The sequence below is a fragment of the Centroberyx gerrardi genome, chromosome 3 (genome assembly GCF_048128805.1).
Source record: "Centroberyx gerrardi isolate f3 chromosome 3, fCenGer3.hap1.cur.20231027, whole genome shotgun sequence".
Taxonomy (NCBI): domain Eukaryota; kingdom Metazoa; phylum Chordata; class Actinopteri; order Beryciformes; family Berycidae; genus Centroberyx; species Centroberyx gerrardi.
The window spans coordinates 18388690-18401540 of record NC_135999.1 but is presented as its reverse complement, the minus strand read 5'-3'; the positions used below and the strand labels follow the sequence as shown (position 1 = coordinate 18401540).

Sequence of the window (12851 nt, the reverse complement as noted above, 5' to 3'; positions counted from 1 at the left end):
CCAAACTTTACACTGCCACAGACCGATGCACGTCGCTGCATTGCGGAATGCCGCAGATCCTGTTACACCTGTTTGTCTACTGGCTTCTTTAACACCAGGTGACAATGCTGCTATGAAATGACAAGTAAAACCACTGTAGTTGATAGAGAAATGAACGTGGTCGTGACTTAGAGCAACTTTTTCTTCAAGACGTTCACAGCTAATGCAGATGAGCCGCCCCGGTCACAATCATTTTCGGTTTTAGGCGGACTGATAGGCTACACGTTGTCTACTTTTTGGAACTGTGAAATAAAAAGCCAGTTTCAACGGGACTTACCTACCAGTCATTAGAAAGTGCTGCCGAGATGCCAGATTCGCCTTTTGATATCCTGCGATACAAAGCACGACGCTCCGGGAAATTGGCAACACTCATAATCCATTCAGTGGTCGATGTGATTAAGCATAGGTGTAACTGTTTTCTTCCACGCTCAACTACCTGTCGATATGCAAATGAGCCTGGTCATATGACCGACCTGCACCAATCAGCAGCAGAACACTTATCTCCTCTCTCTCTCTCTCTCTCTCTCTCTCTCTCTCTCTCTCTCTCTCTCTCTCTCTCTCTCTCTCTCTCTCTCACTCGCACGCACGCACACACATTTAACCAACAGCCTTTTGGAGGTTCATATTTTACATTTTTATACAGTTGCCCAAGATGCCTACATATAACGTCTTATAGGCTACTGTAATGTTTACAGAAATAGTGAATGTTTGGAGTGTGATGTCTATCTATAGCACTACTGGACAAATGCAAACAGCCCATCAGTCTGAAACCATGAAGAGCTCACAGGGTTAGGTTTAATAATTAGAGAGAAAAGGCCTTGTGAGCAGAAGGCTCTGCTTGTTACCGGGAACAATCTGCGTTTTGGTGTGGCCCACATTCAGGATTACTAATCAAACAGACTTTGTTCATGTCCAAATAGCTGGAGTCATGTTGGTGCCAAACAAAGACACATTATGGCTGCTTTAACCAAGCACAATGAGTCTGCAAAAAAGAGTTAAGGTAGAGCTCAGAAATGATGCCTTTCTTTAACCATTAGTTATGTGTGTGTGTGTGTGTGTGTGTGTGTGTGTGTGTGTGTGTGTGTGTGTGTGTGTGTGTGTGGATGCCACCTCACATTTTTTTCTGCCAAGAAAAGCAGAAACTTGTCCTCCCAAAAAAAATTCTGGAATGGATGAAATATATTGAAATATGTTGAAATCCTGGGATGAAGTTTATTCAAAATGTGATGTGTGTGTGAACAGTCCAGATGTACAATTCTTCTGTACAATTAAGTTTGTATTTAAAATGCATTAACATGCATTTCACATTTCACTCAGTAATGTTAGTAGTTAGTAGTAAAGTGCTTTCAGGAATTTCAGTAAGCTATATATTTGTGACACTTCTAAATTTTGGACTGGTAGAGTCACACATTGCAGTTGTAACTGATGTATGCATTTCAGGAGAAATGCAGATGTCAGTCAGTGTCAGTAAAGAAATATCAGTAGAAATATCAAAGAATTGGTCAAATTCATCTTTTAGTAAGAACTCTCAAGACCTTCAAAAGATCTGATCTAAGTTCCCATCATCCAATCAAATCATTCTGGGTCCAGTTACATATAGTATAATCTGGACACTTTGAAATTAATATCAGACTTCAAGACCTCAAAACACAGTTTTAACATGTTTTGAATCATATTGTCAAAATTCCCTTGTGCAACAACTGCGAATAAACCCTGTCGGAAACTTTGCCCTGACTCAATCCCAACCTTTCACCCCACTGGTCTTCTGTGTGTGTGTGTGTGTGTGTGTGTGTGTGTGTGTGTGTGTGTGTGCGTGTGTGTGTGTGTGTGTGTGTGTGTGTGTGTGTGCGTGCTTGCGTGTGTGTGTGTGTGTGTAAGCATGTTTGAGCAGATGTGAACCTATAGTATTCTGATTCAGCAGGCTCAAAGTAACATGTAGTACCACAAGTGTCTCAATGCTGAAAAAGAATGAGCTAGATGGAAAGCAAAGATTTCATAATATGTACATCACAAATGTAGAATGTTTGTCTGTAATTTTGTCAGTGTTTATTCAGTTGCAGTTATAAATCACTCAAAAACAAAACCTACCACATTGATTTTCTGCTGTTTATCTTTGAGCAGAGTTACCGCTTATCAGAACCAACAGTTACTCAACTACTGCTGGGAAATTATGTGTTTTAGTGTTTGTGTATACACAAAGTGTGTACATGTGCAAGCGAGGGATGGATTCAACGGAGAGAGGTAGAGCTGCAGGGGGACGGGTCGAGCCGAGAGGAATCAATGCCAAAGGGGAGGAAAGGGGATAAAAGGCAGGGTGCTGATGAGCAGACCCTACATTGACAGCAGACATGGGATCGGGTGATAGGACCCTGCTGTGGCTAAGCCTGGCCTCTCTGGCCTTTTCCTCCCTAACTTACCTGGCTGATGGAGCTCAATTGTAAGTAGACCTATCTTACCTCCATACACTGTTCCTGAGCTTATATCTGTTCAGATCTAAATCAGAGTCAACAGAGCTGAAATGTTGAGCTCTGCCTCATGATATGCACATCATTGCTGAAATTGCGGTAGGAGCAAAAATAAAACCAGGGATTATCTGCACTTATTGTCAATTTAGAGAGTGTATGGGTACAGGGCAAGCATTGTGCTCATGGGATTTTGAGGATTAAGAGAGTATTAGTATTTAGTTTCATTGCACTTACTCCTCACATTGTGAAATACAATGACACGCAGTACCATTCGCTGTTTGTGTTACATAAGTCAGGGTAACTTCACCTTTGAAATCAGGACATTTAGTTGGCCCAAATTATGTTTTCCAGGCATTTCATCAGACATGGCAAACAAAATCCACAGCAATGATGAAATGTTTTATTGAACCAGCGCTGGATCTTGGTCAAGATAATCATTAGATTTGTCAATGTGTGTACGGTCCATGCAGGGGCAGTTGACCTTTATCTTCTCCTTTGGACCTTATTTTCTGAGTGTTTAAAGGCTATACAAGCAGTGACGCCATTCTCTCTCTCTCCCCCTCTCTCTCACTCTCCTCCCCCACAGGCAGGTGATGTCTGCCCCTAACTTGCTGCGGGTAGGAACAGCAGAGAACATCTTTGTGGAATGTCAAGATTGCGCCGGCGGAGACATCGCGGTCGAAATCAGCGTGATGAACCATCCAACCAAAACCAAAAGGCTGGCCTCCAATTCCGTGACCCTTACTAGTGCAGGCCACTTCCAGGCCCTCAGCCAAATTATGGTACTGTGGAAATACTGTGGTGTTATTATTACTTTGTTCCATTGGCAAAATAGCGATGTATTTTGAAGTCTTGCCCGAGTTACATTAAAGTGATATTTTACTTTGGTAGAACATTTTCATCGATTAGTGTCCATACAAGTTCAACAAATGGTCAATCACCAAATCTACATAAATCATTCTTCTAACGAGTCTAAAAACAAGGGAAAATAGACGAAGTTAAATTATTTTATTATTTTTAATTATTATTTTAGTGTTTATTGAGAGTTACAGTGACAGTGGATCCCCAGGACAGCTAATGTTGGAGGTTAACTGTTCCTAAACTTCTGTGGAGGCATGCATGGTGACAAAGGAAAATAATCTACCAAAGTGAGACGTACTGTATGTCTTTAAGGATAAATAAAAAGCAAATGCATTTTCAAATGCTCATGATGTACCCCCCCCCCCCCCCCCCCCCCCCCCATACTGGTTCCAGATCCCCGCTGGAGACTTTAACAGGGATCCTACCATGAAGCAGTATGTGTACCTGATGGCTCAGTTCCCTGACCGGCTGCTGGAGAAGGTGGTCTTGGTCTCCTTCCAGTCTGGCTACATCTTCATCCAGACCGACAAGACCCTCTACACCCCCAACAGCAAAGGTGAGTCCAGTAGAAAAATGTGACACCTCACCTTATTAAACTGTTGCAGTCTTGATAATAATGTTGACTATTTTATCAAATATTTTTTAAGATATTAGCTTACAAAAGATTAATATTCAAGGTTTGATATATTGCACTTTTGAAATACTTATACTGGAAAGTTGAAAAGTTGTTGTCCAGGCACCTGCCGGCAGCGGGACCCTGGGTTTTACGTTTTACTGTTAAGACTGTCACATGACTGAACTGGGTACACCCTCATCGTCATCTTCAACAGCAACAATCATGTCTCTCTCTCTCTCTCTCTCTCTCTCTCTCTCTCAGTCCACTACAGGATGTTTGCTGTGACCCCCAGCATGGAGCCTGTTGAAAGGGATGATCATACTGATGCTTCCATTGCCATTGAGATTGAGGTATGATATCTTTCATAAGCACATCATTGCATGATATTTCCATATCATATCTATCTATCTATCTATCTATCTATCTATCTATCTATCTATCTATCTATCTTTCTGTTTATGACCTGTTTGTCTATGAATTTGTTTTATAAGAGAGAACAGAGATGGATTTTGCATAGAATGGTAGTAATACCAGAAAGAGAGCAGAAAATGTTGAAAGAGTTATATATCATGTGCAGCAGAATAACAAACTGGAGAGTTTAGCTGAAACTGGAGAGTGCTGCCACCTGCAATGCTACAGTCACAGTCTCAACTGTCTGCTTTTATGTTCATTACCATAATCAGGAATTAGCCTCTTGGGACACCAGTGAAATCATAATTGCGTAACAGAAGATCCTTCCCCTTGCCATGTCCATATTCATTAGGCCTACCCAAGCCAGGGAAAGACTCACTGTACATTGTTTCCCGGGGGAGGGCTGTGAAAATACATGCATGTCTCCCTCTAGTGGTCGAGTTTTGGACAAGTTGCACTTTTGCACATAGCCTCTTCCTAAGAGGAAGAAAGAAGGAATTGAAGAAGCTGAAGAGCCACACAGATGTATACAGAAGATAATCTCTTAAGGGCACGACTTGCTTGTTGGAAACGGAGTACATGTTTATTGAGTTAATTGGTTAATTGGTAATACTCACAGTTAATGGTTGCTGTTCAATGTTGTTTATTATTAGACCCCTGACGGCATCATTTTACCACTTGACCCCGTCTCTCTGAAATCAGGGATCCACTCTGGAGATTACAAACTTGCTGAAATTGCCAGGTGGGTTTTTATTTGATTGATTTATTTTCTTTTCTTTTTTTCTCCGTCAGAACCTCCTGTAAGATGGACATTTAAAGGGAAAAAAACAAAAAAAACAAACTAAAACTAAAACTCTTTAACACCGTTAAAAGAACTGGTGATGTACAGTAGACTACCTTACATTTCTGGACCCATTTTGTGGCTTGATGGTGTATTTCTCTTACTCCTGTGGATAACTGGTGAAATGTAAACAGCGTGACGTCACATCAAGATATTTCCAGCATATTATTTCCAGCAAGCTGATTTAGCAAAGCAACTGATGTTTATATTAAGACGCAGCTAGCAGCCACTAATAGCCACAGAATGTTAGCCACCAGCTATGTCACCTAAAAACTCTCTATAGGCCAAGTCAGCTCACATGTGCATATCCCAATCTGCGTAACACTTGTGTAACTTTATGCAGTCTGAATTGGGCTCATTTGTTACCATGGAGTGACCAACCAAATGTCATGGTCATAGACTGACTTATGAATCTGTTAATTCATTACTTGATTTAAATTTGTGCTTTAATGTGTGTGTGTGTGTGTGTGTGTGTGTAGTCCTGGAGTGTGGAAGTTGGTGGCGAAGTTCCACAGCAACCCACAGCTGAGCTTCTCTGCTGAGTTTGAGGTCAAAGAATATGGTAAGTCAACTGCACTCTTTAACCAAACTCTTTATTTTATGTCTGTACAATAACTGGCAACTTTTCAGCTTGCGGTGATCACTGAATGAAATGAATTCCCTTCTCCAGTGCTGCCTAGTTTTGAGGTTAAGCTGACCCCGGATAACTCCTTCTTCCATGTGGACACCAATGAGTTCAACGTCGACATCAAAGCTACGTATGTGCAAGTTTTTATTTTGTGGAAGTAGGAGAGAGGGTTGGGGGAACAGTAAAAGGTAGAGGGGGTTGTTCAGAGCGAGGTTGTTTGGGGATTCTCACAGTTACATTTTGAATGTCAGTATTTAGTTTTGTTGTTGCATTCCCATTTTGATTGTTATTGTTCTACTTTATTGTGGGTTAACAAGGTCTTTATCCGTATAGGTATCTGTTTGGTGAACAGGTGGACGGGACCGCCTACGTGGTATTTGGGGTCGTGCATCAGGATCAAAAGAAGAGCTTTCCTGGCTCTCTTCAGAGAGTGCTGGTCAGCACATACTCACACTTTTACTCCGTCTTTGTCTGTCTTTGGCAGTTGGTTGGTCAATCTGTCTGTCTCTCTCTTTCTCTCTCTCTCGCTTGCTCTCTTTCTCGTTCAGACTCGCACACAAACGCATGCAAACACAAGCACAAACTTCTGCCTTACATGTCTGAGATTTTATTGTCTTCCAGTTGTCAAAAGTTATTCCAATTAAACATAATCAGATTGTCTACACATATTTAGAATGCTTTGAATGCCTCAGCCAGGCTGTCCTTGTAAATAACAATTTATTCACAAGTAAACTACCTACCAACTATCTACTTATTTCGAGGTTTTTTTAGAAAGATGGATTTTTGGATTATGTCTTCAGGTCACGAGAGGTGCTGGAAAGGTCAAACTGCAGAAAGCGCACATCACACAGACCTTCAGTAACATCCAGGAACTAGTGGGGAGTTCCATATTTGTAGCTGTCAGTGTGCTGACAGACACCGGTAAGAAGAGCGACTGTATGTGTCTGTTTCTATGCCTGTGTCGTCTGTATACTTGTGCATGGGGATCATGTGTGGATTTATGAGAGGAAGAGATGTGAAAATGCTTTTGTAATTTGTGTGTGTGTGTGTGTGTGTGTGTGTGTGTGTGTGTGTGTGTCCTCTCACAGGTAGTGAAATGGTGGAGGCAGAGTTGAGAGGTATCCAGATTGTCACATCTCCTTACACCATCCACTTCAAGAAGACACCCAAATATTTCAAACCAGGAATGTCTTTTGATGTCGCGGTAAAGTACTTTCATATTTACATCACAAGTAGCTGACACTCTTGTCTATTTTGACTTAAAATGACAGTAGAATAAGGTTAAATTCCTGAAGGATTTATTATATTATATATCCATTATGGAAAAATGTTGCTACCTGAAATTCATCAGTCAGTATTTTGAAAACAGATGATTCTTTTTTTTTTTTTTATAATAACCCATGATGGGCTTTACTTTCATGCCAGCAATCAGTGTGTCACTTTTTTCAAATGATGGACAGAATTTCTCCACCTATTTCCATCGTAACATTTGGAGATTGCCCTTAAACATGTTTTTAATAAGATAGTTTGATGTGTTCTGAATGCCTTGCTGTTTGTCTCCTGGATGGTAGGTTCACGTCATGAACCCTGATGACACTCCGGCATATGGCATTCCTGTGGAGGTGTCACCAGGCCCGGTGAAGGGCCTCACCGCAGCCAACGGCATGGCCAAGCTTACAATCAATACAATCGCAAATGATGCAGCCTCAAACCTGGTTATCAACGTAAGTCTATTATAAAAACTGTATTACTGAATCTTTTTAACCTTTTGTATTGTTGTCTGGTTTGGCAGATGAAGCTTAAACAGTAAAAACAGACTGGGGCTGGTTGATGAAAACGCCAGGCACAACTGATCTTTGATGTGGTGACTGTTCTGGTTGCTCCCTTTGAGTTGATGCTCTCTGGGCATCAGTCTAGAGAGCCTTAACTCAAGAGTGAAAGAAACAAGGACTATTGCTTAATAAACTCCACCAGCAGAGTTGGACGGGGTTATGTTTTCGCCCCATTCCATCTGTTTGTCTGTTAGCAGGATAACTCCAAAAGTTATGGACGGATTTGCACAAAACTTTGTCCAAAGGTTGGTCATGGGGCAAGGGAGAACTGATGAACTTTTCACACTGATTGGCCAAAGGGAGATGTGGCAGTGGGCGTGGCTTCTCAGAGGCATGTAACTTCCGAGAGGATTCGCGTACCACCATCAAATTTTCCCAAACTTGGTACAGTGGTAGAAGGGCAGCCCTAATGGCCGCTCAACAAATGTGGTGTTGTGATAACTGACTAAAATGCTTAAAGGTGGCAAGAATTTGAATAGGCGTATCTCATGTCCCATTTCAGGTCCAGTTATGAAAATATGTGCATCTCCTGATGCAAAACAAGTTGGTAATGGGGCATGGCAGAAATTATTAACTTTTGGTGAAAATTCGGAATTGTGGAATTGACATATCTTGACAATTGCATAGTGTTGATGGAGGTATGCACTCTACTGAGTGCCACTAGTTTGCACATGAAATGATGTAGCATCTTATGCCTGCACACAAATGTTGTGTTTTGCACTGATGCACTGCTTTTTATTGTATTACATCAAGCTACTGATTGCTTGTCTGGTCTTATCAACTGATTTTGGGCTAAATGGGTATATGTTGTGGTTATTCTATGTTTTATTGTGCCTTTATGTTATGTGTTTTTATTGTGGTTTTATTGTTATTTCATATTGTTATTGTTATTTCATTTTATCCTATCTGCAAACCAAAGTTCCCCTACAGGACAATAAAGTTTGGATACGATAGGATAGCAAAGAATTGAATTGAGTTGAAGAATTGAATTGAATTGAGACTCAAGATTTTCATGACTGTTTATTTACATCACGTTATGTGTGTGTGTGTGTGTGTGTGTGTGTGTGTGTGTGTGTGTGTGTGTGTGTGTGTGCAATCGCAGGCAAAGACTAATGATCCAGCCATTCCAGATGGAATGCAGGCAACAGCCAGTATGACGGCCCTACCATATGGAACCAAAACCAACAACTACCTCCACATAGGTAAAGAACATGTTGAAATAAAATCAGTGTATTAGATGGTAATGTTAGTCGGGGATGGTGGTGCTGTTGGTGGTGATACTAGAACCAACCTTTCTGCTTGTAGCCTGCATGCACAACATCTCCTCAGCTTCTAGCAGTAACTGTGAGGTGTGATATTTTGTGCAGGGGTCGACTCGTCTGAGCAGAATTTAGGAGATAACTTGAAAATCAACCTCAACCTCAACAGGCACACAGTGGACCATGACATCACATACCTGGTGAGTTAGATTTTATGTGTGTGTGTGTGTGTGTGTGTTTTATTGTGTTGCTTCCTGCATACCTGTGTAGTATGTGCATGCGTGTACAGCATGTGTGGTAATGCATGGGCTTTGATGTGTAAATCTGTTTGTGTCTTCAGATCCTGAGCAGAGGCCGGCTGGTGAAATATGGCCATTACAGGACACAGGGCCAAGTTCTGATAACCCTGATAGAGCCCATTACCAAGGAGATGCTGCCATCGTTCCGCATCGTAGCCTACTACCACTTGAATGACAACGAGGTGGTGTCAGACTCTGTTTGGGTGGATGTCAAGGACTCCTGCATGGGCTCGGTGAGACACACAACACTGATGGTAGTGAAAAGTATTGAAGTGGGTGAAGAGACATCCACAGACGAACTGAGAAAACACAGATATCCTCATCTAAATACTTTTCTCCTTCTTTAGTTGAAGTTGGAATCAACCAGAGCCGTCCCGTCCTTTGAGCCTCGTAGGTTGTTCGGTCTAAAGGTCACAGGAGACCCAGGTGCCATGGTGGGACTGGTGGCGGTTGACAAAGGCGTCTACATCCTCAACAACAAGCACCGCCTCACACAGACCAAGGCATTTTCTTTATCTTATTTTTATCTTTGAATATATTTGAAAGTGTATTACATTCATTATAACGTCATTTATACAGACGAATAAATCCTCTGAAACATAACTCCTGTACATGCAAGAGTGTTAAGATAGCCAGTAGCTTCAAATAATATTCAATATGGGGTTTTTAATGCAGCAGTCATCTTGTATATGTATGTGTTGCTTTTTTCAAAAGATGCTTGTATCATTTCAGAGTAGAACTCTCCATGTCAGTTTACCGATTTGTCTATTTGTGCTTACCAGTTTGTGTGTGTGTCTGTGTGTGCGTGACTTCCACCCCACTCAGGTGTGGGACATAGTGGAGAAGTACGACACTGGCTGCACACCAGGTGGAGGGAAGAACAGCATGGGTGTGTTCTACGATGCCGGTCTGTTGTTTGAGACCAACACCGCATCCGGGACTCCCTACAGACAAGGTGACAACATTCCACTCCAATCTTATTCCTTTGTCCATTTCCCTCTTCCTACTAGTCTTATTCCATCCAACATATTAACTGTCCTGGTATAAGCATAATGCCAGTTTTAATTTCTCCGTCACTGAGCCTCTTAGTTAATATTGTGTTTGGCACTAGATGATCCCAGCTCCAACAAACAGGTTGTACTATTGCATATAGATCCATTCTCCCTCCACCCACTGTGTCCAACCAGCCACGCTTTCCCTACTCTGATATTGACAACATCAGAATCACATGACTGATACCTGTGCATGTATATAACCACAACTCTATAAAAATACACAGTGTGTTTCAAAATTGAAATTATTAATTTAACATCTCAGATATCTCTATTTTCACATAATCGGTTTATTTTGGACTGCAGTGGCCATTCAGCTGAGAATGTCACAGTAGTTATGGGAATGTGCACATTGATCAAGACTAATTCTGGTTAGAATTAATAAGTCAGGTGACCTGGTTGTAATCAAGTCAGGGTCCAACCTTGCTGGGTTCTGTCTAAGAGCCAGTCTGTGTTGCTTTTCCAGAGTTAAAGTGTCCAGTAGTGTCCAGCAGGAGGAAACGAGCCACCACTATCCTGGATGTCAGAACCACCCTAAGTAAGAGTCACAGTTCAAACCACCAAATAACCACATATTCACACATTCACACATTTTCACACGTAATGCTATTCTGCCATACAGTTCAGCATATCTGAAGTGGTATGTAGGACATACATGTTGACTTTCACAATTACATGTCTTTGTCATGCTGTGCGAGAGTTGGCCTATAGAGGCACAATTTCCATTTCAATTTAGCCCAATTTTAAAATGGTGTTGTATTTACATGTGCAAGAGTCTTAAATAAATCCCCTTTTCTATATCACCCTTCTCCATCTGTCCCAAACCATCTCTTCTCACCTCCTTATTTCTCCCTCCACATCCCTCTTCTCTATCCCTTCCAGGGAGTCACTACACAGACAAGCTGCAACAGACGTGTTGTGTGGACGGCATGAGAGACACCCCGCTATCATACAACTGTGAGCGTCGCAGCGAGTACATCGGGGACGATGCGGCCTGCGTTGAGGCCTTCCTGTACTGCTGCGAGGAGCTGGCCAGCCAACGAGCTGAAATAAAGCACGACAGCCTCTATCTGGCCCGCAGTAAGAGACAGGGACAAGGGATGGGGGCAAGGCCTACATGGTTGGTTTCCATGTTAATACTAGAAGTGAGTGGAGACAGAGGGGAGGAAAGGCTCACTGCCTCCCAGTATGGTATTAGAGGAGGTGGAGGGACACAAGCAGGGAAGAGGTGATGGTTGAAAAGAAAGCAAGGAAAAAAGACAGGGAGTAGGTAGTGAAACAAAGTAGAACAAGGCAGAGGGCATAAAAGAGGTGTAGGACAGAAGAGAGAGTTAGAAGGAAAAGAGAGAGAGGACAGGAGAGAGAGTGACTGGAATGATGACTTGACTACATCTAACATTTTTCCATTTGACACTTTAGGTGAGGAGGATGATAAAAGTTACATGGACAGCAATGAGATTGTTTCTCGTACCAAGTTCCCTGAGAGCTGGCTGTGGTCGGACATCATACTACCTAACTGCCCTCGTGGTAGCAACTGGTGAGGCAACTGAAACCTATACACACACACACAAACATACACAGATACTGCATTCACTGGAATTGGAACCTGCCTTCTACCTACACCTCAATCTGACACTGCCTCTCTTCTGTTCCAGTGACCACACGTCGTTCACGAAAAATATCCCTTTGCAAGACTCAATCACAACCTGGCAAATCACTGGCATCAGCCTGTCTAGAACTCACGGTGAGGATTCTTTCTCTGCACGGCTAATGTTCTCATGACACATTACCTGCGGCTAGTTGGAAGTGCAAGAGCTTCTGCATGTGCCCCTCCAATCTGAAAGTCATTTCCCCCTTCTGTTGCCTTTTCCTCTGCCCCCCTTTCCTCTCCTCTGTCTCTCCCCTTGTTTGTTCCTCCTCCCCTCCTGAAGGTATCTGTGTGGCCGATCCATTAGAGGTAATCGTTCGGAAGGAATTCTTCATCGACCTCAGGCTGCCCTACTCAGCTGTCCGCGGAGAGCAGCTGGAAGTTAAGGCAATCCTACACAACTACAGCCCCGAAGCTGTCACCGTAAGTCTAGGCTCTTCTGCCCCCATGTTTCAGGACACACTGTCAACACAATATCTTCAGCATGGCAAAGTTCGTGTAGTTGGTAGTTTAGTGAGCTATTCAAGCTATTCAAGCTGTTATTATAGGCTGCTTGTGGGTTCTAGGCCTACACATCTACATCCTTGATTCCACCGCGGTGTGGGTACACAGCTAGTTGCTTGAAAACAGAAATTGACCCAAAATTTAACCTGGGTTATAATTATTTAACAAAGCACAATAGAAAAAACCTTTAAAAAACAGTTTGGGGATTAGGACAGGATTAACATCTTCGTGATTCTAGTGCTAATGGAAAAAAAGTGCCTGAAATTGTCAAAAGTGCCAAAGATTTATTTAACCATGAAGAGATTACCAGTAGACCTCCAGAATAAGCAACATACTGTATTTCATCAACATCTGAACCGCTCTGTAAAGGAGCCTTCGTCTGAGACCAACTACACA

The 12851-nt window shown here is 42.2% G+C and overlaps 1 protein-coding gene across 1 annotated transcript in view; it reads left to right on the top strand.

Moving 5' to 3' along the window:
• Nucleotides 1-2387: 2387 nt before the first annotated feature.
• LOC139933558 (complement C3-like) overlaps nucleotides 2388-12851 on the top strand; it is an 18734-nt gene continuing 8270 nt past the window's right edge. The window contains exons 1-21 of the mRNA XM_071927676.2: nucleotides 2388-2476; nucleotides 3091-3286; nucleotides 3759-3921; nucleotides 4243-4331; nucleotides 5046-5134; nucleotides 5713-5795; nucleotides 5904-5991; nucleotides 6195-6297; nucleotides 6662-6782; nucleotides 6950-7065; nucleotides 7433-7585; nucleotides 8796-8895; nucleotides 9061-9152; nucleotides 9293-9484; nucleotides 9599-9754; nucleotides 10077-10206; nucleotides 10770-10841; nucleotides 11186-11383; nucleotides 11723-11840; nucleotides 11959-12047; nucleotides 12235-12374. Of these exons, the coding sequence (XP_071783777.2) occupies nucleotides 2388-2476; nucleotides 3091-3286; nucleotides 3759-3921; nucleotides 4243-4331; nucleotides 5046-5134; nucleotides 5713-5795; nucleotides 5904-5991; nucleotides 6195-6297; nucleotides 6662-6782; nucleotides 6950-7065; nucleotides 7433-7585; nucleotides 8796-8895; nucleotides 9061-9152; nucleotides 9293-9484; nucleotides 9599-9754; nucleotides 10077-10206; nucleotides 10770-10841; nucleotides 11186-11383; nucleotides 11723-11840; nucleotides 11959-12047; nucleotides 12235-12374 (2577 nt within the window). The remainder of the gene's footprint in view (nucleotides 2477-3090; nucleotides 3287-3758; nucleotides 3922-4242; nucleotides 4332-5045; nucleotides 5135-5712; nucleotides 5796-5903; nucleotides 5992-6194; nucleotides 6298-6661; nucleotides 6783-6949; nucleotides 7066-7432; nucleotides 7586-8795; nucleotides 8896-9060; nucleotides 9153-9292; nucleotides 9485-9598; nucleotides 9755-10076; nucleotides 10207-10769; nucleotides 10842-11185; nucleotides 11384-11722; nucleotides 11841-11958; nucleotides 12048-12234; nucleotides 12375-12851) is intronic.